General features: G+C 46.2%; 2 protein-coding genes across 2 annotated transcripts in view; one reads left to right on the top strand and one right to left on the bottom strand.

The window, feature by feature from the left end:
• The window catches only part of RPH3A (rabphilin 3A), a 143735-nt gene that overhangs the window by 36030 nt on the left and 81133 nt on the right, over positions 1 to 26572 (top strand). The window contains exon 3 of the mRNA XM_061602611.1: positions 19566 to 19709. Coding sequence (XP_061458595.1) covers positions 19566 to 19709 — 144 coding nt within the window. The remainder of the gene's footprint in view (positions 1 to 19565; positions 19710 to 26572) is intronic.
• LOC133373314 (keratin, type II cytoskeletal 8-like) lies at positions 20782 to 21738 on the bottom strand. The gene has a single exon (XM_061602871.1). The coding sequence runs from the start codon at positions 21721 to 21723 to the stop codon at positions 20782 to 20784; it is 942 nt and encodes a 313-aa protein (XP_061458855.1). The 5' UTR covers positions 21724 to 21738.

Here is a 26572-nt window from a genome sequence, read left to right as displayed (position 1 = left end):
TTTAGGCGGGGGTTTGGAACTTAACCCGCCATATAAGTGGGGCCCTACTGTACACTTAAATCACAAGGTCCCTTGACTCCTTCCTGAGTAGTCTTCACTCTCTTCCTGAGTTCTTTCCATTTCCTCCTATACTCATTTCACTCATACTGTTTTTTAAAAGCTGCAGTTTGCTTGCAGTGACTAATATTTCTTGCTGTCTGCTATAATATTTATAAACCACCAGCTCATAAAAAAATCAAGGTGGTACAGCTCGCGACCATTAAAACATCACAAAGCTATAAAATCAAAACAAATGACCAACACGGAATCAAACTGATTCTCTAAAAATGCTTGGTGAAACAAATATGTTTTCAGCAGGTGGCGAAATGCCAGGATTGTAGATGCCTGTCTGATTTCCAGAGAGCAGTGTTCCAAATGACTGCTGCCACTCTGCTAAAAGCATTGGCTTGCGCAGAAAGTAATGTAAGATAACTGGGGGACAGTCAGGAGGGCATCCCCAGATGATCATAGAATCATAGAATAGTAGAGTTGGGCCTATAAGGCCATCCAGTCCAGCCCCCTGCTCAATGCAGGAATCCAAATCAAAGCATTCCCGACAGATGGCTGTCCAGCTGCTTCTGGAATGCCTCCAGTGTCGGAGAGCCCACTACCTCTCTAGGTCATTGGTTCCATTATCATAATGCTCTAACAGTTAGGAAGTTTTTCCTGATCTCCAGTCGAAATCTGGCTTTCTGCAAGTTGAGCGCATTGTTCTGTGTCCTGCACTCTGCGATGATTGAGAAGAGATCCTGGCCCTCCTCTGTGTGACAACCTTTCATGTACTTGAAGATCCCAGTGATCTGGCTGGTGTATAAGGGAGAAAGTGGTCCTTCAGGTAACCTGTTCCCAGGCTGTTCAGGACTTTAAACACTAACAAAGCCTTAAACCTAGTTCAGTAACAGTGGCGGCTGGTGACTCCATGTCAGCAGGGCAGTGGAATCCACTCCATGTTTTAGTCCAAACTTCAGCACCTTGGACAGCTCCTTGACAGTTCGGACTAAAACTCAGAGCAGATTCCACTGCCCTACTGACATGGAGTCACCAGCCACCTGCCACTGTTCAGCAATGTACTGGCAGCCAGTATAGAGCTTTTAGCACCAGTACAATATGCTGATTCGGAGCTCCTCTGGCCAAAAGCTGGGCTGCCGCATTCTGCACTAGCTGCAATTTCTGAACCAGCCTTGTGGGTGGCCTCACATAGAACGCATACAATCACCCAGTCTAGAGGTTATCAAAGCCTGCACCACTGTGGCTATTTTGTTTGTTTTGACCATTTATATATTGCTTAATTACTATCATTAATTAATTAATTAATTAATTTATATACCGCCCTAAGCCCAAGGGCTCTCATCTTTAGGAGGTGTACAAAAAACGCAATACGATGAAAAGAAAAATGATAATTTAGTTAAAATGGCAGCTTTAATTAAAAAATAAAAGTCTTCAGTAGGTGCTGGGAATTCAACAGGAAGGGGCCCTGTCGTACCCCTGCTAGAAGGGAGTTTCATAAAACTGGGCCCACTATTAAATGCATGACTTCTGGTGGATATGAGCTACGTATCAAAACCATGGAGAACCGTAAGAGTGACTCCCCCGAAGATCTCAGTGATTTGGCAGAGATATAAGGGATCAGGAGTGGTTGTAGCTGGTATAGCAATGATGGGTCTAAGAGTACTCCCAAGCTATGTATCTACCTCTTTGGAGAGAGTGCAAGCCTATCAACCCGTCAATTACCCAAACTTGGGGACTACTCACAGAGTTCCCATCTTACCAGGATTCAGATTCAGTTGTATGGACCCTCCTGCGGCCCATCACCGACTCCAGACACTGGTCCAGGACTTCACGGCCTCAGCTGGTTTAGATGTTTCACACAGAGAGAGAGCCGAGTGCCATCAGCATACTGCGAGTGATGACCTTTGTTTGATGCAATAATGCATTTGACTTTCTCTTTTCTTTTTTGCACGCCGCTCTGAAGTGGAAAAGAACAGTAAGTCCTTTGCTGGCCTGTCTGTGTATTTCATTTGAATAGAGGCATTAAAAACGATTTGTGGGAGAGAGAGAGAGGACACCAAGCAACAGCCCCCCCCTCCCCTGGGCTCAGCAACACTGTGCCACTGACGGTTTGTGTGGTAAATTCAACAGGGCCAAGGTTCTTTTTTCTTCATAGTTGCGGCTCCTGCCTGGCAATTCCTTTTTGTAGTGAGATCCCTGGTGAACGAACAGCCCAAAATAGTTGGCTGCTGAGAGCTAGTGGTTAGAAGGTAGCCAGCCATCTCTTTGAATGAGATATCCATCGAAGGTTGTGGGCAGTGGGCTTGCAGTTAAGGGGAGGGAGTTGATGAAAAGCAGGTGCCGGGAACCTTTGGCCTTCCAGATGTTGTTGAACTACAACTCCCATCAATCACAGCTAGCTTGGCCAATGGCTAGGGATGGTGGCACTTGAGAACATAATGAAAGCCTGTTGGATCAGGCCAATGGCCCGTCTAGTCCAGCATCCTGTTCTCAAAGCGGCCAAACAGATGCCCATGGGAAGCCCACAAGCAGGACCTGAGCACCAGAGCAGTGTCTCCAGTTGTGATTCTCAGCAACTGATACTGCCTTTCACCATAGAGGCACAGCATGACCTTCATGGCTAGTAGTGCTGTGTATATAAGTCCTTCCTTTTATCTGTCCCGAATCTTCCAACATTCGGCTTCGTTGGATGTCCCCAAGTTCTAATGTCGCAATGAGAGAGAGAACTTTTCTCTCTCCACTTTCTCCATGCCGCACACAATTTTATACCTTTTGTCATGTCACCTCTGACTGTCCTTTTCTGTAAACTAAAAAACCCCAAATGCTGCAACCTTTCCTCACAGGGGAGTTGCTTTACCCCCTGGATCATTTCGGTTGCCCCTTTCTGAACCTTTTCCAGCTCTACAATATGTTGTAGTTCAGCAACATCTGGAGGGCCAAAGGTTCCCCACATCTGATGTAAGGGGTTCATAACAAAATATGGGATGAACCTCATTTTTTTTCCAATCGTCCATTCTCCAGATTTCTACTTCAGTTTGTGATTTTATTTTTTTAATGGCCACATGAAAATTCATCAGTGTTTTGGTGCAATTTTGTTTCCTAATAGATGCATTTTTGTATGCACATTGGCCTGATATACATGTTTTTGCAACGCACTTTCCCCTCATATATTGCAATTTTAAATGTTATTTTTTATAAATATATGCATTTATATGTATACTTTACTTTCATATATGCATTTTTGTACACATTACTTGGCTGGACAGCTATACTGCAGAACTCAGAAAAGGGCGAATTGTGAAAGATGACTGTGTTTTTGGCTCATGTATTGTTCCAGAAAGTCCGAATTAGGTTAGCTTTGCCCTTGAAAGCAAACTATGTCAAATCTCTCCCTCTTCCTTCTTTGAAATAGACAGAAGCAGGAAGAGAGCTGAGTGGTGATGGAAGGAACTTTTCTCTCCAGGGAGGAGATAGCAACAGGGTCAGCCCACTGGCCTGCTGGTGCCTTCCATTGTTTCATTTACGGAAGTTGGCATTTGAATCTTATTCCACACTCGTGATAGGATGGCGTCGCACCCGAGGAAAGCAGACTAAGCTTAGGGGGCACATGGCAGGCTGCACAGCACGCACACAGCAGGGTCCACCACCTGTCCCTCTGCTGCCTGAGGCTGCCGCCTCCCTCAGCCTAATGATAGGGCTGGCCCTGGCAAGCAGAACTGCCACCTTGTAGAGGTGCCTGCTGGTTGCCCCTGTTCACATTCCACTTGTGTAAGTAAAGCAAAGATGCTACAGATCCCCAGGGCATGCGCTCTGTCTCCCAAAAGGAAACCAAACCCCGGATTGCAGGGCCCGGGGAATTTTGTCAGCACCAGGAAGTGGGGAATGGTCAACAGTCCGTATGGACATGGGTGTCTCATTACGCAGTGCTATACACAAGAACAGTAGAAAGATGCTTCCCTGTCCTCTAGGAGCTTACAATCTAATGTCCTTGGTGAGGCAGACCAGAGAGGGAGGATAGAGTGGGTCAGAGCAGGCTAGGAATAAACTGGAACCAATGCAAATACTTTCGTAGCCTCCTGCTTTTTCTCCCCAGGAGTGCAGGGTGATGTTAAAGGGAGCCCTGTGCCCCTCTCCAATTTCAGCCTTGCAACAAACCTTTAGGATGGGACAGGCTGAGCGACAGCAGCTGACATGGTGCAAGAAGTAGGCCTTATTTGAACCAACTGCAAAAGCAACCCCCCCCCCAAACAAACTGTATTTGGCGCTGTCTGGTCTAAGCATTCTCTGCCTGTCCCAACACTACCTCTCCTCTTGTGGGACAAGCCCACATCATGGATAACATACCCTGACTTTTCCAGGTGATTCACACTCAAAACATCAGCAAGTGATTGCCAGAGGCTTCTTGTCACTGCCACCAAATCCCTTGGCTCGTTATCATGCGGACAGGCAAGGAAGACTTGCAACAAAATGTTGCAGCGTAGAGGGCTTCTGTTTAGTTTCCCAGCAGCCAGCCATTTCTCTTTCCCAAGAAACTCATTCTGTTCACCTTCCCTGGTTTTCCGTCCCTGCCCGTAGTCAGCCAGCATTCTGTACCCACTATTATTATTATTATTATTGTTGTTGTTGTTGTTGTTGTTGTATCCCACCCTTCCTCCCAGCAGGAGCCTGGTTGGGCTGCTCCATGGTACTACTCTTTGGGGTTTTTTATTTCCTTTGTACATCTGCAAATGTCAGGGTCCCTCTGAGCCTGTTGATCGATTCCTCTTGCCTACGGATAGTACCTTTGGCTCCATAAAGAGGTACCCTTGGAGAACTGAGTTTCCTCATTGTATTTAACAGAAGTGGAGAACCTTTGGTCCAGAGGCCACAAGTGGTCCTCTGTTTGGCCCTTGGGACTCTTCCCTAGATCATGCCCCTCACCGGCCCTGCTGTGGCTTTCTCGATGGCCTGGCTGGGATGTGTCTGTGAACAGTGATGATGTCTCTCGCTTGCCTGGGTGAAGGAGGTGCGTGTGTGTACAGAACCTGTCTTTTGTGTACACAGGTAGGAGTCACCTCTGTTGCTCCACCTAGTTTTGGCTCTGGGTCCGCCCACAGTGGGCATGCAGCCCCCAGAAGGTTGCCGAAGCAGGAGAAAGTTTGCCCTCGGGCTTCCATAAATCTGATGAATAGGGATGCGGAGGAGGATTTTGCAGAAAACTTCCAAGTAGGAGAGTTGGTTGTGCAAACATCTTCCCCCCTCACCCTAGCCTCATTCTTTCCTTGGTCCCTGCTGCTGCAGTTGCCTTGTGCAGAATCCAGGATGCCATCAAAAGAATGAAGTCAGAAGGGCCAGGCTTTCAAAATAGCCAACATCCCTTTTAAGCCCTGGAATTCATCTTCCAAACCCTCCTGCTGTGAGGAGGCCTCTGTCTGGATTTCTCCAAAGCGTCTCAGCTCTGTGGGTGAATGAATGGGCGATGAAACCTTTTCAGAGCCCCCCTCAATTTGACTATGGGAGCAGCAGGAAAGAACAATTGGCGCTATTTATACGCGCCCTATTTAACTCCCTGCCGGGGTGGCTTGCTTTTGTTCCTTCATCCAGCTGCAAATTTCTGCTTGTTCTCAACAGAATCGAAATGCACATGGCAATTTTGATGCGGCGAGCCCCTCCATTTGTAGACAATCTGCCCGATTGGATGGGAGTGGATCTGCAAGGTGGCTCATATAATGCATGCCCTAATCCTTTTAAGCGCAGTGTTGACAAGCTCTCATTTCAGAGCTTTTCCGAGTTGTAATGGTATGGTAAACTTGTGGTGGAGGAAGTAGAGAGTTGCCATTTGCATCCCCAGGTGCCTCCGGTAATGTGTTCCCTACATCAGAGTGAAGGAGAACTCATCATGCTGAAAGTTAAGTAATCATACAATGCACCTCACAGCACCTGCATGCTCTTCATTGAACTCTAATGCACTTTGAAAGAAGACACAGTCTGTCAGGTGAAGCTCTTTGATGGCTTTGGGAAAAGTACGATTGCCCCTATAGATCTCAGCCCAAAAGTTACTGAAGTTGCTTGAACCACATCTTAGTTGTTCTGTTGCTGGGACTTATTTGTTATGACCAGGGATGTTCACTGGTGTGGTTTTTAAATTGCTCTTCTGAGGAGTATCTAATAAACCAAAGAATCCAAATAAATATGGCTTTATTGACTGTAAGAGAGAAAAATACTTGATGGGAGCATGCTACGCTGTAAAGATCTGCCCAATAAACGGATTGCTTTGGTAACCCAAGCTGAGGCCCTGGGAACAGATGTGGGAAGATTTATTGAAGGTATGATTATACATGAAAATATAATTTGGTCTATTGATCTGCAGTCAGAGGTTTGGACTGCGATTTCAAATCAATATGTGAAGTTCAGTTCTACCCCAGATTTTGTCTCCCTGCAAATCAGTCATGTAGTGGCAAATTCAGAAGTGCAGGGTCCCTTCATGATAGTCACAGCCATGCCCCCCCCTTTTGCTGCTGGGTTGAGAATGAGATCCTTATTAATGCCTTCTGCCACAACAACATACATCGTTAGGAGCCAATCAGCATGTAAGGGAAGAGTGTTAGCTACTGAAAAGAGTCTTCTCAGTGGCTGGCTCGCCTCCTTTCACTCTGATTGGCTCCAGTCAGCAGCAAAGGACAAGGAAGCAAGTTAGAGGACTCTTCTCGGTGGCTACCATGCTCCCCTTTCATGCTGTTTGACTCGAAGGATGCTCGAGACACAGAGAACTTGCTGGGACCCTGCTTCCAAAAAAGTAAGGGGTCTAAGACCTCCCGGGACCCTGGATGACTATACCCCTGCTGCAAATACATGCTTTCTAGACACAAGAGAAGGCCAGAGGGGAGAGAGACAACTATGCAGCGATGTAACCTTGCTCCAGAGTGATTTAGTAAAAACCTGAGCTACAAGGTCTGCTTCTTAATGGAAATCTGGAAATGTTGTTCTCACATAATTGGCTTTCTGATGGGGCTGTCACCTCTAAAGGGAACAACTCTGGCCAGGCTCATCCAGGCATCTGGCCTGCCTTAATCCTATAAGCTCTGGGGAAGCTAACAGACGTGGAATCCTAGCTAGGGAGCAATGTGTTTAATGTAAGACTGACAGATATTTTCCTTGTTGGGTTTCTCTTCTCCACACCTTCCCATGCTGCCGATGTGAGAGCCTGTGTTGGCTCATTTCACAGACACGCTTGGCCTAGATTGTCGAGAAAATTGCTGCGTCGAATCCCTCTGCAGGATGAAAGGCCTGAGTCGTCTCAGAATTGGAGAACCAGCCTTCACTGTCTTGGCCTCTCCTTTTAAAAAGATAACTTTTGTGTTCTCATTTCCTGGAACACGGGTAACTCCAGAGCAGTCTTTAGAGAGGTAGATCACCTGGAGGCTTATGGCATCTTAGGCTGCCAGAAACCTAAATGGTTACACACTTACCTGGGAGCAAGTCCCATTGAACCCCATGGAGCTTACGTCTGAGTAGATATGTCTTGGATTGCAGCCTTAAAAATCATTGTATTGACAAATATACAGGTTGGGGTAATGTAACACAGGCGTGCAGGTGCAAGCGCACAGGCCATATCGGACATACAGCAAGATCAGTCTAGTCATGCACCCCCAAAGCAAACTTCAGGCTGATACGATCCTGAGCTTCAGCCCTCTGTAATTCTGTAGGTCTATCTGTCACCATACCCAACCCCCCTACACACAGACACTGCTTGCTCACAATCTGCGATCAGTCGTGCTGATGCCCGTTAGGGATGGAAAGAACTATCCATTTCAATTCTCCCTGTTTCTCATTTTTCTAACCCTAAATTCTGTTCTCCATTTTTTTAAAAAAAAATCCTCCTGAAAATTCTCTGCGTCTTTGTGTGAATTTCTCCTAACACACACACTTTTGTAGGCAGTTTTGACTAATGTACATATTTTTGCAAGCCATTTCTCATCACATCATGCATTCTTGCATGCTGTTTTCACTCATATATTCATTTTTATGCACATTTCCCCCCTAATATATGCATTTTTGTAAACATTGTTTGGTTGTTGAACTGCATCAATGGCAGGGGCAAGGGATCTGGGACTGGGTGTACAAAAGATTGGGGGCTCAAGCCCTGCAAGCCACCGCCTAACAATGCCCCCTCCACAATTTTGAGTATGGGCTGATCAATATTAAAGCTGTTCCCTCCCACTATAGAATCCTTGTTTTGGCTAATTTGACCTTCATTTGAAGGCTGCATAAACAAAACTATTGTCAGATCAAAAGTTAGCTAAGATTTAGAATTGTGCTGGATATTGACTCGTATACATTTTTGGATTGGAACTAGCAATTTTAGTAGGGTAGAATTCCCCCCCCCCCGAAAAGCACTTTTTGTCCAAGTCAACATCTTAGAATCATAGAATAGTAGAGTTGGAAGGGGCCTATAAGGCCATCAAATCCAACCCCCTGCGCAATGCAGGAATCCAAATCAAAGCATTCCCGACAGATGGCTGTCCAGCTTCTTCATGATACTCCTAGTGGCATCATTCCCCCTGACCCTGGACCTCTTTCTCCTTCCGCTTCACATGAGGGGATCCCACCCATTCAAGGATAGTGAACCGGACATTGTTGGGATACTGTGTCTGATAATCACTGGATTTCAGTAGACAAAACCGTGTGGGCTGATGCAACCAGATTTGGCTACACTAGGAAGTTCCTGAGGGCCACTGAGGGCAGTTTATACCATGAGGGGAGTGTTCTGAAAATGGGGGCTGTTTCTTCTAACCCCGTGTCATGGTCAGATCACTATTTGGTGAATATGGACTTCTCAATGCCACATACCCTCCGCAGGGGACAAGGACCTATTAGGATGGTCCGCCCCAGACACCTGATGGAGCCTGAGGGATTCCTGAATGATTTGGAGCTGACTGAAAGCTGCCCAGTTGAGACCCTGGTGATGGAGTGGAATAGGGAGATCACTAGGGCAATAGACCGGGTGGCTCCGAAACGTCCTCTCCCCCTGAATAGAACTCAGACTGCGCCCTGGTATACACCACGGTTGCAGGGTCTGAGACAGGAGGTGAGACGACTAGAACGCCGGTGGCGGAAATCTTACACTGAAGACGATCGAACACTGGTTAGAGCGGCAATAGCGGCCTACCAGCGGGTAACAAAGGCAGCCAAGAGGCGATTCTTCGCTGCCTCTATTGCGTCGGCAGAGTGCTGTCCCAGGAGGTTGTTCCAAGTGGTCCGAAGCCTGGTCGGTCCAGTTGCTCAGGAACCTATGGAGCACTCTAAAGCGTCCTGCGATGCATTTGCTAAACACTTTGCTGATAAAATCGAGCGCCTGAAGAGCATGCTTCTGTACGCCGTAGTTACAGATAGTGGGCCAGAGTCGGCCAGTTGCATTCCGGTCTGCTGGGATCGGTTTCAGCCTCTTCCCTCTGAGGAAGTGGACAAGGTGTTCTCTTCTGTGAAGCCAACCACTTGTTTGCTTGATCCTTGCCCTTTGTGGCTCATCATGAGTTGCAAAGAGAGACTGGGCGAAGGGATCAAGGCAGTGGTAAATGCGTCCTTGGAAGAGGGCACAATGCCATCAGCCCTCAAGGAGGCAGTAATAAAGCCCATCTTAAAAAAGTCCTCCTTAGATCTCCAAGAATTGAACAACTTCCGTCCAGTCTCTAATTTACCATTCTTGGGCAAGGTGATTGAGCGAGTGGTGGCCAAACAGTTACAGACACACTTGGATGAAGTAGATTATTTAGATCCTTTCCAATCGGGCTTCAGGACTGGGCACGGAACTGAAACAGCCTTGGTCGCTCTGGTGGATGATATGAGGAGGGCATTGGATAGGGGAGAACACACATTCCTTGTCCTCCTCAATCTCTCAGCGGCTTTCAATACCGTCGACCACGGTATCCTTTTAAACCGCCTGGAGGGATTGGGAATAGGGGGCACTGTTCTACAGTGGTTCTGTTCCTATCTCTCCGGCAAGTATCAACGGGTAGCATTGGGGGAGGAGGTTTCAGACCCTTGGCCTCTCAATTGTGGTCCCCCATGAATAGCATGTCCCCCATGCTATTCAACATCTATATGAAACAGCTGGGAGCTATCATCAGGAGTTTTGGGCTGAAGTGTCACCAATATGCGGATGACACTCAGCTCTACCTCTCATTTAAGTCCTCACCAGAGGCGGCTGTGAATACCTTGTCCAAATGCCTGGAGTCCGTAAGTGGATGGATGGGAGAGAACAGGCTGAAGCTAAACCCTGACAAGACCGAGGTGTTGCTTGTGGGTGATAAGAGAAGGTTGGGAGATTTAGACTTGGTACTTAATGGGGTGAGATTACCCCTGAAAGACCAGGTCCATAGCCTAGGGGTCATTCTTGACTCCCAGCTGTCCATGGAGGCTCAGGTTTCAGCAGTAAGCCGGGCAGCTTGGTATCAATTACATCTGATACAGAGGCTGCGACCCTACCTTCCTGTACATCTGCTCCCACGAGTGATACATGCCCTGGTCTCCTCTCGCTTAGACTACTGTAATGCGCTCTACGTGGGGTTACCCTTGAAAACGGTCCAGAAATTGCAGCTGGTACAAAATGCGGCGGCACGCCTCATAAAGCAGAGCCGTCGCTGGGATCATATTACCCCAGTGTTGATCGATCTACACTGGTTACCAGTTGCTTACCGGGCCCAATTCAAGGTGTTGGTACTGACCTTTAAAACCCTATATGGTTTTGGCCCAGTTTATCTGAAGGAACACCTCCAGAATCACCGATTATGCCGCCTGACGAGATCAGCCTCACAAGACCTTCTCTCGGTCCCACCGGTGAAAACAGCTAGGCTGGTGCGGACCAGAGAGAGGGCATTTTCGATTGTGGCCCCCACCCTCTGGAACTCCCTCCCTTTTGATCTCCGACATGCCTCCTCCCTGATGGGTTTTCGCCGAGCCTTAAAGACCTGGCTATTCAGGCAGGCCTATGGGATTTCTGAGGGGGATTAGTTTTAATAGTATTTATTGAAGATGGTTTTAGTTGAATTGATGGTGATGTTGTGTTTTGCTGATTTATATATTATTTTATACTGTACTTGAATTGTTGTATTGTATTGTTGTACGTCGCCCAGAGTGTCCGTTAACTCGGACAGATGGGCGACTAATAAATAAAAATTTATTATTTATTATTATATGAAGCAAACAAGGAAAGCAGAAAATCCCCAGCAAGGGAAGGAGGTTTTGGACACTGCTGAAAATGTGTGTAGGCTGAGTTAAGATAAGCTTTGCTAAACTTATTTATTTTATTTATTTATCATTTTATTTACATCCCGCCCTTCCTCCCAGCAGGAGGAAGTTGTGACCTAAGGCAGGGGTTCCCAAACTATGGTTTGCAAGCTTCATTGAGGTGGCCCATGGTGCATCTGTAAAATGACGATTAAAAATCAAACAGCATCTAACACAGTGCAATACAATTGCCACAACAGACAGAAAAGCCATTAAGTGGTCCACCAAGATCCTCAGCAATTTTCAAGTGGTCCACTGAGAGAGAAAAAAAACAGGGACCACTGATCCTAAGGTTCTGGGAAGAGACCTGAACTCCTGAGCATTTGTGAGTTTATTATTTTGCTGTGTAAAACCGATTTAGCATTGGGTTGTCCTAAAGGTGGCCATGTGAAGTTTCTGCCATCAGGCTAGACCTTTTGCCATCCCTGCTCCACTGTTGGGCAACCGTCCCTTGTTGCTGTGACTCACTTTAACCATAGCAACCCCCCTTTGATGTCTTTATTCCTTTGAAGGAAGTGAGGCAGAGCCACAAGTTTAATTCCTGTTATATTGAGGAAAATATAGGTTGCTATTGTAAGGAAAGTAAGTTGACAGTTCCATATGCCAGGGCTGGCCCAATTACTCTTGCTTATTATTCAGAGAGGACAAATGGATTATTAAAAGGAGCCAGGTTTGTGGCAACAATAGTAATTTTGCACTTTACCAGGTTGTTGTTTTTTTAATGGGAGAGGGAGTTTATTTACTTGGCTGGCAAACCCTTGAAGGAGGAAAAAGCAAAGGTGAGCGACGTAGGGTAGAGACACTGTTCTGCCACTTCCAGTGCATCTCCACCTCTCTCGTCTAAAAATGGGGGCACATGACTAGTCAAAATCCATCCCTCTTTACTGTAAAACCTGGTACATTTTTTAAAAATTCAGCTTCAAACAGATTTTGCAACTGATCGGCAGATCAGCCGGTTGCCCTCCAGATGTGGCCAATGGTTGCCCTCCAGATGTGGTTTTGCTGTAGGTGACTAATGTGCTCACAGCCTAACTCTGCTTCCCAGGGCATCGGCCTTCAATCTTGCTGAATGTTGGAAGATTCAGGACAGACAAAAGGAAGTACTTCTTTACTCAGCGCATAGTTAAACTATGGAATTTGCTCCCACAAGATGCAGTAATGGCCACCAGCTTGGACGGCTTTAAAAGAAGATTAGACAAATTCATGGATGGCTGTGCTGTGCCACCCTAGTCAGAGGCAGCATGCTTCTGAAAACCAGTTGCCGGAAGCCTCAGGAGGGGAGAGTGTTCTTGCACTCGGGTCCTGCTTGCGGGCTTCCCCCAGGCACCTGGCTGGCCACTGTGAGAACAGGATGCTGGACTAGATGGGCCACTGGCCTGATCCAGCAGGCTCTTCTGATGTTCTTATGATGTTTGCTAGTGTCACCCACACGTTGAAAAGAAAGACCATGCAATACCGGAGGCGGAAAGCACCGCTAGGTGCCTCTTTTTAGGCTTTCATAAGCTCAACCTCAAGTTGCTGGGTTACTTTGATTTTCTTAATCAGCTCCATGCTGATTACAAAGTGATCGAGCAGCCCAACATCTTCGTGCAGCGCTTAAATAAGCTATGGGATTTGCTCCCAGAGGAGGCAGCGATGGCCACCAACTTGGATGGCTTTAAAAGAGGATTAGACAAAATCGTGGAAGATCACAAGGCCATCGGTGGCTGCGAGCCACGATGGCTGTGCTCTGCCTCCACTGTTGGGAGCAGTGTGCTTCTGAACACCAGTTGATGGAAACCGCAGGACGGGAGAGTGCTGTTGTGTCCTGCTTGTGGGCTGTCATTTGGGGAATCTGGTTGGCCACTGTGAGAAGAGGATGCTTGACTAGATGGGCCCCCTTTGGCCTGATCCAGTTGCCTCTTCTTATGCTCTTAACCCACTAGTTGTCCCCCCCCTCTTCTTATATCTCCTTTTTTGTGGTTTATTTTATTCCATTTATTCACTGCCTTAGCTAAACCCTTGAGGTGACATGCAGTAATAAAAAAAAAGGAATAAAGCATCCAAGACGCCTTTTTTCAGTCTGAGGGCCACATTCTCTCATGGGCAACCTTTGGGGAGCTACTTACCAGTGGCAGACACAGCCAGAGGCAAAAGGAGGCAAGGCAACAAATTCTCAATCACCTTCCCTAAGAAGGGGGTATTTGCGACCGGTTGGTAGTTGTCGCAGACCAATGGGTCCAGGGTGGGCTTTTTCAGGAGCGGTTGGATCGCCGCCTCTTTCAGGGCGGCTGGAACCACTCCCTCCCGCAACTATGCGTTGACCACACCCTGGAACCACTCAGTCAGACCCCCTTGGCAAGCTTTAATAAGCCAAGGGCACGGGTTGAGAGGACATGTTGCTGGCTGCATCATCACAAGTACTTTGTCCACGTTGTCAGGCCGCATCAACTGAAACCGTTCCCACTGGACACCTCATTGGGGACTACAGTAGATGTGGATGGGGCATCAAGACTGCTACAGAGGCAAGCAACTTTACCCTCAAAGTGCCTTGCAAACAATTCACAGTGGGCCTCCGAAGGGTCTAAGACTCCATTTCCTGGAGTTGATGTCAAGAGACCCCTGACAATACAGAAAAGCTCCACTGGATGGCTACTTGAGGATGCGATGGAGGCAGAGAAGTGGGCCTTCTTTGCCCCCCTCACCACCACACAGTAGATGCTCTAAAAGATCATTCCATAAGAGGTGTATGGGGGCAACTACTGAAAAGGCCGTCTCTCGTTGCAGTCCTCAATGCCTCTATTGGAAGAGACACTCTGAGGAGGGCCTCCAAAGATAACCTTTGGACCAAGGCAGGATCCCAATCCGTGTAACGCTTTGTAGGTTAAAATCAGCACTTTGAATTGGGCTGTAGACACATATCAGAAGTCATTACAGGTGGGCAAGAACCAGTGTAATATGATCAAACCACCTGATCCCAGTGCAATTGATGCATTTTGCAGGGCAGAAATCTGAATGTGAGGTTACCAGAGCATATCTATGTCCAGGTATAGATAAAATAACCAGGTATATAGAAGAACAACCCTCACTGAAGCAAAACCAGTATGGCTTCTGAAGGGTAAATCCTGTCTCGCTAACCTATTAGAGTTCTTTGAGAGTGTCAACAAGCATGTAGATAGAGGTGATCCAGTTGACATTGTGTACTTAGACTTTCAAAAAGCTTCAACAAGCTACCTCACCAAAACTCCTGAATAAACTTAGCAGTCATGGAATAAGAGGAGAGGATCTGCTTCCAACAAGCCGCTTCCTTAATTCAGGGTATCTTGAATGCACAGGAAAATGCATGGTGCTATTATTTCTAGCTTGCTTTTTGATGAGTTTTTAAAGTAATTTCTAAAATGAAAAGTTTGGGCTCTGTGCCTATCTGGTTATTGACTCCACATCCTTCCCCAGACCTGGAAGATATTCTCCCTACTCTCAGACATAACAGAGGCTAATTATGATTAGTCTGTTATAATGTGCTCTGCACATGAGCAGAGATTATTCATAATTTCAGGACTGAGCCATGCATTGCAAATATGTTTTGTGCTTTGGTGTCCCCTGGCTCATAAAACATTCCCCCCCCATCTTTTGGATGGAATACTTGTTCTTTTCATTTAGAGAAAACAGTATTTTGGAGAATGAAAAGTTAAAGTGATTGTTATGGGGAGGAAAACTGCATACCACTGGATGCAAGTGTTCCTTCCATTGTAAAAGTATTTGCGCATGTGTTTAGTTTTTTGGCAATGGATGTGCAGGTGTAATCAGTCCATGAATTAAAAAACTTATGTGGTATTGCTTAATTTCTAAGACCAGCAGTGGGTTGGGGGTTGGGCCCAAAGGTGCCGGGAGTTATTAGAAATTTATGACCTTACCCAAAGGAAACTACTAAGCTTCAATCACTCTGAGCTTCGCAACTGGGTTTTCAACCATGATGCGAACCAAGATAGGGCATCAATTGTGGCAGCCCCGTTCTCACCCTGGTTTCCTCTAATTAAACCCAACCACGCTATGTCATGCTATTTTGATATTCTGACCTGTGCCCCGTTACGAAGAGCCTTCACAGAACTAAGATTTCAAACTATGCCCTCAGCTTATCTTGAGGGCAGATATGCGGGAATCCTGCTAGAGGAGCGCTATTGTGTCTCAGGCTGCAAGGTACCTGAAGATTTAGTCCACTATATGCTTCTTTGCCCCTTGTACAAGCACCCCAGGGAAATTTTTTTAGCTGTGTTTATTAGTTCTAGAGGGGGGATACCTTTTGACAATTTGGTGGTTGAGCTTTTAACCGATAATCACAAGCAGGTCATAATTGCCGTGGCTAACGTTGCTCTAGCTGCAAAAAAGTTAAGGGCAAATTATGTGAAAACCGTCCTGGCCACAAACCCTACGTGACTGCATGTTTTATGTTTCATGGTTTTAAAATGTCTATTTTGCCTACTTCGTTTATTTTGTACTGTGCAATGGCCTATGGCTACATGCAAATAAAGAACTTGAACTCGGCTTAATTTCTATTTAAGAAGTATGGAATCAATGTTGTCTGAAAATCGTACTTGGCCCTCTTAAGTGAAAGTTTCCCCATTATCCATAGATGTATATATTTTTAGTGTGGAGGCAGTGTAATGGCACACTGTCCTAAATAAGTGCTGTACAAGTCCTATTGTCCTCCCTGACGGTTTTCCAGAGACTTCTGAAAATGATCTTGTTCCGGAGAGCCTTTGGGAGGGACTGAAGGTAGAGCCTGACACTGATTTTAGCCTTCTATTTTAATTTTACCTCTTCAGTACCACTCCCCTATATATATATGTGTGTGTGTGTGTGTGTGTATGTGTGTGTGTGTGTGTGTGTATATATATATATATATATATATATATATATATATAGTATTTTATGTATTTTAATTGTTTTATGTATTTTAATTTATTTTAATGTTTTTGTGATCTTTATTGTGTACAATTTATTATGTGTATTTGATTTATTTATCTATCTATTATTTGACTTATATCCTGCCCTTCCTCCCAGCAGCAGCCCAGGGTGGCAAACAGAAGCACTTATTGTAAGCGACCCTGAGTGCCCTATTATAGGGTAGAAGGGCGGGATAGAAATAGTTCAAATAAATAAATAAATGAAATCTTGTGATGAGAAGAGCAAGGTTAAAAACTGCAGCCCTACCAACTCGAAATGTCACCAGCTGCCCATGTGTTTCTGGCTACTAGTTGGCTTATTTATTTATTTATTACATTTATACCCCCCTTTCTTTTCATGGTTGAAACCCAAGGCGGCTTTCATGTGGTTCCCAGGCAGTCTCCCATCCAGGCACTGACCACACCTGACCCTGCTTAGCTTCAGCAGGGCGCTGGCCTCATGTGCCTTCAGAGCATAGCCTGGGACCTGTTGACCACCATCCCTTTGCCCCATGAAAACAAACTCCTAATAAAATCAATAACGGACCATTTGTTGCCCTTTTGATGCATCCAGCTTGTAGCCACCTGGGTCAGGGTCTGTCTGAAGCATCTTTTCATTGGGCCTGAGCTATGTGTCTGAAATGTCTCCCATCCAGGCACTGACCAGACCTGACCCTGCTTAGCTTCAGCAGGGAGCTGGCCACATGTGCCTTCAGACCATAGCCTGGGACCAGTTGGTTGAGATCACAAGTGTGGGGAGCGCTATTGTGCGGCTCAGGCCCTGTTTGCAGGCTTCCTGCTAGGGCATCTGCTTGGCCACCGTGACAACAGGATGCCAGACCAGCTGGGCCACTGGCCTGATCCAGCACAACTCTTCTTATGCTCTTGGGTAGGGGAGTAGCTGGGCTACCAGACTAAGGGGATAGTCTTCCCTGAACTACAGGAGGTTTGGAGTAGTGGTAATGGTGTCAGCGTCAGCTTTCTTTCACAGTCAGCACCTTTGCATGGTGAGAATACCAGAGACGTATATATGGTGCTTTTGTTATAACTGATTTCTTTATAAATATATAAGTAGGTTATTCAGACACAAGGTAGATGCATAGACAGATTGCTCTAGTCTTCTCAAGCAACATCAGATCCCACCCCACCGCTCAAGAAGGCAAACAGCCTGCAGTTCTTCTAGGCTGCTTCTTGCCAACGGCCTGCAAAAATGCAGACTGGATTCTCTGAAAAAGGTTCCAGCATCTCAATTTGGGCACGGTGGATTTCAAAGTTGGCTGGCCTCCCGCCCTCTTCTCATAATTGCCTTTGAGTTTGCAGACTGGGCATTTTGTTGTCAACATATTAACATCAGCTCCTCCAACTGCTGTCTTCTTGCAGTCCTGCAGGAGGAGAAGACAGCTGGTGTCACAAACAACTTAATATGTAAAGAGATGAGGGAGCAACTGCTTGGCAGACGTGGCGGAAAGAAAGTGGCAGAGTCTTGGAACATAATCCAGAGTGCCTGATGCCCACAGAAAATCAAATAATTAAGGCCTATTTCACACATGACAACAGAGAACTCCTGAATTAATTTCTAAATAAGAACATGCACTTTGTAGGAGACAGTAATCAGTAGCCTGTTATGAATATGATGAACAGATCTTCCCTCAAATCTGTGGTGGATAAATCAGTGAAGCTGTTAAACTGCACACCCACATAGGAGGCTGTCCGTTACAGATCTGGATGAATTACTGCTCCTCTTTCAATCACTTGCCGGTGATTCTGTCATCTCCCTGCTTCGGGGCCATTTCAGTTATTCAGCTGCTTCTGATATAAAGAAGCAACAGAAATACCGGAGGTAGATCCAGAACAGAGATCCATGTAGAAACATGTGGGACAGGCTCCTCTGAGTAGTTCTTACTCTCTCACACGCTAATGCTTCAGCTCTTTCACGAGATGTGACAACTGAGATGCATAAATGCATCGCCCTCTTTTACATTTGTTTGCAAATAGCAGGCATTGGGAGTGGGTGGGGAGCTCAGTCTGGAATCAGGAATGCAACGTGTGGGGGTTATTCCTTCCTCCTAGACTATATTCCCAGTGAAAGTGTCCCAAATGCAGAAAAATTAAAGAAACAGAGAATTGGAGCTGCATTTATACAACTCCACTAGGGATGGAAGGATTTCAGTTTTCTCAGTTTCTCATTTTCCCAATCTTAAATTTAGTTCTCCACATTTCTGCAGCGATTTGCATCTTTTTTCTTTTTTTAAAAAAATTCCTCATGAAAATTCTCAGCACTTCAGTGAAGATTTCTCCTAGTAAACACTTTTTTTGTAGGCAATTTGGACTAATGTACACAATTTTGGAAGCCATTTCTCTTAATTGAATGCATTTTTGTAGGCTGCTTTCACAAATATATTCATTTTTATGCATGCTTTCCCCTAATATTTGCATTTGTTTTGAAACATTGGTTGGTTGAAGAACTACATCACAAAATTTGGATACATGTGAATTTTGAAGGATGGATGTGATTTGGTTCTCAGATTGTTTTGGAAAGTGTGAATTTGTTAACTTCAGCTTTAAATGCAAACTGAATCATATTTCTTGCCCATCCGTAATCTCCATTGTTGTCATGTCTCCCGTGGCCCTAACAGTAAACCTTTTCATGTTGCATGTGCTATGCAGTGGCGACAGGGGTGGTGGCAAAATGTCCCCCCTCTCCCCAGGTACTAATGAGATATAGTGAAGGGCCATGAAAGGGGGAAAGGCAGAAGGGTCTGGATATCTTTAGCCTGAAGAAGAAACGATTAAGAGGCAATATGTTTGCCGTCTTCAAACATTTGAAAGGCACATGTATTTTCTGTTGCTGCAGAGGTCAGTATCTTAACCAGTGGCCTCAAATGAAAAGAAGGCGGCTTCAGGCTAACCATTAGGAAGAATTCCTTGATGGTACAAGATGTTTGCTAGTAGAACAAACTGCCTTAGAAGGTGGTGGCCTCTCCTTCATTAGTGGTTTTTAATGCTGGCTGGTGGCTGCCTCTCATAGATGGTGAAGTGGGAGATTTCTTGTATTGGCAGGGGTTGGGCTAGATTTTTTAGATCATATTTGTTTCTGCACATGAGGCAATTATGAAAACACTAAAATGTAAGCCGCTTTGATTTTATGTAAACTGGGGTATATAAATCTTGTCAAATATAGATGAATAACACAAAACTCTGTACCTGGATAGATGTCCCTATGAAGGCAACCACCCCATGTGGTGTGTTGGGTTCCTGTGGGCAGTGTTGATGTCCTCCTTAGACACAACTGTGAAGAGGTCCCATCCTTTCTTGATGTGTCCTCTGCAGAGTCCCTGGCAGTTGGTCTGCCCATGGAAACCAGCCAGAGCGAGCAAGGAAGAATGAAGAGCTGACGGATGAGGAGAAGGAGATCATCAACCACGTCATTGCTCGAGCTGAGAAGATGGAGGAGATGGAACAGGAACGTATTGGGTAAGAAGGCTGCACTAGTTGGGAATGATGTACATGTGTGCATGTGTATGTACGTAAAGGAAATGTAAGTTGATAATAACTGGCCATTGTGCACATTTACCAGGCCTGATGGAGAATAGGCACATCATCCATGAAGAGGGAGTTGAGCACATTTCCAGGTCACTATACTTAATCTCCAAAAGGCCTTGGGAAATGTGCATATATTGAATGAATTTTGTACATTCTCCAGGAATTATGCCTAATCCTCAACATGCCTTGGGGAACTTCCAGATTGGATTACTGCAGTGTGCTCTATGTGGGGCTACCCTTGAAGATGACTCAGAAACTTCAACTGGTCCAAAATGTAGCAGCCAGATAACTGGCTGGAGTTCCTTGTAGAACTCATCTAACTCCTGTTTTAAAACAGCTGCATTGGTTATCAGTTTGTTTCTGGGCCCAGTTGAAGGTGGTCACATTAGTGTTTAAAGCCCTACATGACTTAGGTCCCAAATATCTGAAAGGCCGTCTCCTTCCCTACAGACCCTCTAAGTTGTTGAGGTCAGCAGAGGGCCCTCTTGGTAGTTCCTCTACCCTCCTAAGCATGTGGTGGAAGTGGCCCAGGAGAGCACATTCTGTGTGGCAGCCCCTAAGTTGTGGAACCCCACAGAGGTGCATCCGGCAACTTCGCTGAAAAGTTTTTGGTGAATGCTGAAGACACACCTCTTTACCCTGGCCTTTGACACCTGAGATGTATATTTTTAGGACTCACTCTCTTTGGGGGATTTTAGGTTGTTTTTAATTGTTTTTAATGTGGTAATTTAAAATGATTGTAACCCACCCGGGGACCTTTAGGTGAAGGGGTGGTTATGATTTTTATTTATTTATTTATTTATTTAATTTATATACCGCCCTAAGCCCAAGGGCTCTCTGGGCGGTGTACATAATAATAAAACAATCAGAGAATATATAAATACAATAATACAATGGAATCAAACAAAAATAATCAAAATAGCAGCAAAATACATCAATAAATATTAATAGTACACATTAAAATGTACTATTTAAATGTAAAACGAAGAATGAGTGGCGACTCTCACCAACCCAGCCCAGCCCTCATCACCCAGTAGTAAACCAGGTGCATGTGTGCAGGGGGGGGGTGGCTCACCTTGATCTGGTACATGCTCTCTGCTTCAGCCCGGCTCTTGGCAGCAATGTCTTCATACTGTGCTTTGACCTCGGCAATGATGCCATCGAAGTCCAGGCTGCGGTTGTTATCCATGGACAAGACCACAGAAGTGTCATTGATCTGAGACTGCATTACACGCAGCTCCTCATCATACAGCTGCCTCAGGAAGTTGATCTCGTCAGTCAGGCATTCCAGACGGGACTCCAGCTCAATCTTGTTCATGTAGGCCTCATCCACATCCTTCTTCAAAAGGACAAAATCATTCTCCTTCTCAGTACGATGGTTGATTTCATCTTCATACTTAGTCTTGAATTCTTCTACAAGGCCTTGCATGTTGGCCAACTCAGCATCCAGCCTTGCTCTCTCCTGCCCCAAGCTGTCCAGCTGCCGGCGCAGGTTGTTGATGTAGGCCTCAAACATACTGTCCATGTTGCTTCGGGTGGTTTTCTGATTCTGCAGGAGACTCCATTTGGTATCCAGCATTTTATTCTGCTGCTCTAGGAAGCGAACCTTGTCAATCAAGTTGGCGAACTTGTTGTTGAGAGTCTTGATCTCCTCTTTTTCTTTGGTCCTCACTTGCTGGATGGTGGGGTCGATCTCCAAGTTGAGCGGCGCCAGCAGGCTCTTGTTCACACTGACGGCCGTGATACCCGCCATGCCGCCGCCGACGGAGGACCCTCGGAAGCTGCTGGCGCTGCCGCCGCCTCCAAACCTGCTGCCCCCATAGCCGGAGGAGGCGTAAGAGGTGCTGATTCGAGAGGCGGTGACGGGGCCCGCCGTATAGGAGCGGCTGCTGAAGGTGCGGATGGGGCCTGAGGAAGTGGTTCGGAAGGAGGATTTCTTCATCATGTTACTTTAGGGGTTTTTTTTCGCCCTCTCTACGGGAGACAAGGCCGGGCGGACACTGCAGAAAGGCTGTGAGCTGACGATGATGATGCATATCTTGGCTGAATTTTGTGTATGGTCTAGCCATCTCAACTGTATTTTGCACATTCTCTGGGCAATATGTACATTTCCAGTCAGTATGCATAATCTCCAAGGAACATGCCTTTCCCCTCATTTTTCCTGCTCAGAAGTGTGCAGTCTGAGTTTCCCAGGCCACTTCTGGCCAACTGTTTAATCTTACATGGCCCTCCCACTGACAGCAGGAAGGGGGGGGGTCCATATAAAGATCAACTTTTTTCAGCCTGCTTTTCACCACTTTTAGCTGTTCCCCCATCAGCTGAGCAGCACCGAAAGGACTGCAGGAAGAGGAAGGTTTGGTGTTGCTGAACTCCGACTCCCATCATCCCTGACCATTGACTGTGCTGGTTGGGGCTGATGGGAGTGAGAGTCCAAGAACATCTGGTGGGCCATGGACATTCCTATGGCCTGGCATAGAGGGTTTGCTGCTTGCTTGGACTGGGAGTCTGGAAGCAAGCGGGCAGCTGAGCCAAAATGTCACTAAGATGAGCAGGAAGACCAGTTTGCTGAGACAGGCCAGAGTTAGCATTCTTTATAGGATCAGGTGGTAGAGGTGGAAAGACCTCGTAATGTTTCTCTGCTTTTCATTTTTTCCAGTTTGAAATTGTTGTAAACTGCTTTGATAGTTTTAAATGAAATGGCCATATACAAATATGGTAAATAAATAAATTCAGCTCACATTTCTGTAGCAATTTGCATATTTTTTAAAAAAATGCTCATGAAATTCTTCACTTTTTTAGTGCGAATGTCTCCTACTTAAACACGTCTGGTATGCAGTTTGGACTAATACACATTTTTGCAGGCAGTTTCTCAGAATATAATGCATATTTGAATGTCATTGTTCACTAATATGTACATTTTTTTATGCACACTTACCCCTCACATATGCCTTTTTGAAAACGTTGGTTTGTTGGAGGAGTGCATTACAAAATTTGGATAAGTGTGAATTGTGAAGGACAGCTCTGTTTCAGTTCTCAGATTGTCTTGGAAAATGCAACACTGATAGATTTGGCTTTCAATGTGAAATAATCAAATTTCTCCCCCAGTCCGCACTCTGTCTCTCTCCTGCCTCCTGAGGTGGGCCTGAACTACCGCAAAGAGCCGGCTTGGAGTTCCTTCTTCTGGCAATGCACCGTGAAGCTATAGATGTTGAGGGAAAGTGGTCCCTCGCTCAGAGTCCTGAGGTCAAGACCTGTGGCAGGAGAGTGTCACTGTTCCTTTAGGCAGCCTTCTCCAACCTGGTGCCCTCTGCAAGGACTGTGCTCTGTAAAGTCGGACACATGGCCAGCTTGGTTGGGTTTCCAGCCAACGGTGGTTTGAATTCCACCTCCTGTATTTCTAGAACAGGGATAGCCAACAGAGTGCTCTCCAGATGTTGCTGAACGATAATATTTGTTTGTGGCCTCAAAAAAGTCTCAGAGTGACTTACAACAGCAAAATCTGTATTAAAAATAAACAAATCCAATTCAGTAAGCACAATTCCTAAAGTGGTCATCGCTGATTGTTGCCCATGCTGGTCGGGGCTCATAGGAGTTGAAGTATGAAACATCTAGTGGATGACAGGCTGGGGAAGGCTGAGACCTGTGGCCCTAAGCCCCTCTCCCCATCAGTGCTGGAAGCAGTCTCTTCTCCCATGGAAAAGGCAGTCCGCAGATGTGGAATACTGTATTCTAATCTGGATATGCCGGTTTTCTGGTAACAAGGGCTGCTCTGACTGCCAGTCCTGTGGCATCGTTCCCCCAGCCCCCTCTGCTGGATTTAGGAAGGACAGAGGAACTGCAGGCATCTGGTAGATCTCCCTAAAATGGAGAGAGATTTTTGCTTCACCGGCAAATGTTGCAGGGGGGTGAGGAATCGAAGTGGCAGGTCGTAGCTGAAAGCATTGTGTCTGTGTGTATGTTTCTGCAAGAGATCTCCTGAGATTATTTTTATTTTCTTGTATCCCTCCTCCTCCTCGCTCACCTGTTTGCTTGGGTTATTTCCTAGCCAGCAGCTGCTGCAGTGCACCATTTCTCACTAGGAACAACCAACAAGAAATGGCTTCTTACTAGGAGGTTGTTGTCAAGATGGTTAAAAATTAACATTGCTGCTGCTGCTGTTTTTTCTTTAAAAAAGGCTATTTTGGAGGACATTTCCCCACCACTGTAAGTGAACATAAAGCCAACTGCACTGTCTTTGCAAGCACGTTTGATTTAAAATGCCCCCCCCCTCTGTTCACCCCATATAAATAGTATTGCATAACTGAGCCTTCCCGGGTTTGAGGCATTCTTTGCATCTGTAGGAATTGGTGGGAAGTTCAATTTGGTTCATATTTCAAGCCAAATCTATCAAATTTGCCCTTTCTGAAACAATATGAGAACCAAAACAGCCATCCTTTGAAATTTGCACTTACTCGAATTTTGCAATGCAGTTCGACAACCAAACAGTGTTTACAAAAATGCATTCTGTTAATGGAACATGTTTATAAAAATGAATATATGAGTGAAAATAACATTAAAAAGTGCATTATAGAATGAGATGTGGCTTGCAAAAATGTGTGCAATAATCATAGCTGCCTACGAAGGTGTGTTTATTAGGAGAAATTTGCACTAAAATGCTGGATAATTTTCATGAGGGTTTTTTTCTAAATTGTAAATTGCTGCAGAAATGCGGAGAACTGAATTTAAAATTGGGAAAATGAGAAATGTGAAGAACCGAAACTGAGAGATCTTTGCATCCACAACACTTCCACAAGGAGGTGGAGATTGTGAAAAACTCTCTCCCCTCAGCCTCACTTGGCTGGGGAAATGTATCTTCCCTGCCCCCTTCGTTCACTTTCCCTGCATAGTGGGCCAAATCCTACCCCATTATTCTTCAATTCAGGGCTCTTAACACCCTCCCTCTGGCTCTGAACTCACTCAGCTCAGACACTACAGAATGTAGGCCACATTTAGTTTCCGGAAGATGAGTAGCCAACGTGATGCCCTTCAGGTGCTAACGGACTCCATCGGCTTCAGCCAGCATGGCCAACTGTCAGGGATGACGGGGTTGTAGCCCAGCAATGTCTGGAGAGCACTGTGTTGGGTACCCCTCTTCTGCAACAGCAGGATCAAGCCACCTTTTGAACCACAACTAAGCTGGCCATGTGTCCTGCTCTATAGAAGACGGTCCTTTATGTGAAGGGCTGTCTGGCCCTAGTCTGGTTTAAAGATAAAGAACCCTACAAAGGTAGAGCTGTGGGGCGTTCAACATTGCCCATCCACAGTTAGCATCACCTGGGAGCACACTGCTCACCTGGTACAGTGACACGGATTATGTATCTATTTAAATGACAGTGAATTTTCTGCCAGTTGGGGTCCTCTTTGTGTGTGATGCATTTCCTCTTGTTTGGTGACGTGTAAGTTACGGTCACCTTTGACTTGGAGGTTGTTGAGTGCTCCTTTGTGGAGGCTCGCACATGCCTAGAGTAGATAGGCGGGCAGGAGGTGGCTTCAAATAAAAAGCCTGGTCCCAGGGTAGTGGTGCCAAAGGGGGTGGAGCCTAGCTGGGCACTCAGGTTGTTGCCATCAACCAAGATGGCATCGGAGTCTTCTCTAAGGAGCTGATACCCCCTCCACCATCTTTGGTGATGGTATGCATGAATGCTACGCTGAGTGCGCGCACATGCCTGCCATTAATCAAGATGGCAATTGGGGCATCAGCCCCTTAGAGAAGCCTCTGCTGCCATCTTGGTTGATGGCAGCTGTGCGCACAGTGTGCAGGGCATTCACAAAAAAGGAGGAGAGGCGGGTGCTGCGGGCGGGTGCTGCGGGCCTGCACGGTATGTCAGGTGGGGGGCTGGGAACTTTGTTTGTGATCTGCAGCAGGGTCGGGAGTTGATCCTGCTGAGGATCATGGAAGGGGAGCGCTAGCCCCACACCCTAAGGAGGGGCCCTTCAGGGGCCCTCTGCCAGGACCTGTCACGTCCAGAGCCGAAAGAATGAGGCGGGTGCGTGTGTGCGAGTAAATCTTGTTTTATTAGAGTAATAGATACATCAAAAGCATTGCGCTTCATAGGAAAATCTACACTAACTCACTAAAGTCCCTAACTATACTTTAGACATGCTCTGCAACGTGTGAAGGAAGTTGACGCAACGACCCCCCACTGAAGACGGCTGGCTTATATAGGAAATGTCTTTGAACATAACCTCTGACTCCTTCGTAATTCCTGTCTCTGCCCTGTCCGTTTCTCGCGGCGGCGGGAACGGGGGGATAGGGGGCGTGCCTCCAACTGCTCATCGGAAGACACCTGCTCTCGAGCAACCAGCTCGAGGTCAGCAGGCGGCACCACACTGGATTCCTCATGGGAACTGCTTGGGAAAGGAGGAGCTGGTTCTAACTCTGAAGCTTCCTCCCACTGGTCCTGTGCATCGACTGGGGACGGTGCGCTCTGCTCCTCTGCAAGAGCGTTACTCATGGGAACTGGCTGAAAAGCAGGCTGTTCCCCTCCTCCACTATCCTGCTCAGACACAACAATCTCCAACTCTGCTCCTTCTGACTGCGGAGGTGCTTGAAACTCATGCCTCCCCCTTTCCTGTTCCTTCTGAGTTGACTGTCTCACAACAGGACCCAACCTGGCTGCCCTTTGGAGCCAGCCCTGTTTCCGCCTCTCTCTTCTGAAAACGGGGGAACACAATGCTAGTCAAACCCCATCTCTTTTTACTGGAAAACCTGGTGGGATCGGCTTGAGTGCATTTTTAAAAAATTCAGCTTCAAA

The sequence above is a fragment of the Rhineura floridana genome, chromosome 19 (genome assembly GCF_030035675.1).
Source record: "Rhineura floridana isolate rRhiFlo1 chromosome 19, rRhiFlo1.hap2, whole genome shotgun sequence".
NCBI classification, from domain to species: Eukaryota; Metazoa; Chordata; class Lepidosauria; order Squamata; family Rhineuridae; genus Rhineura; species Rhineura floridana.
This window is presented reverse-complemented; position numbering and strand designations above follow the sequence as displayed.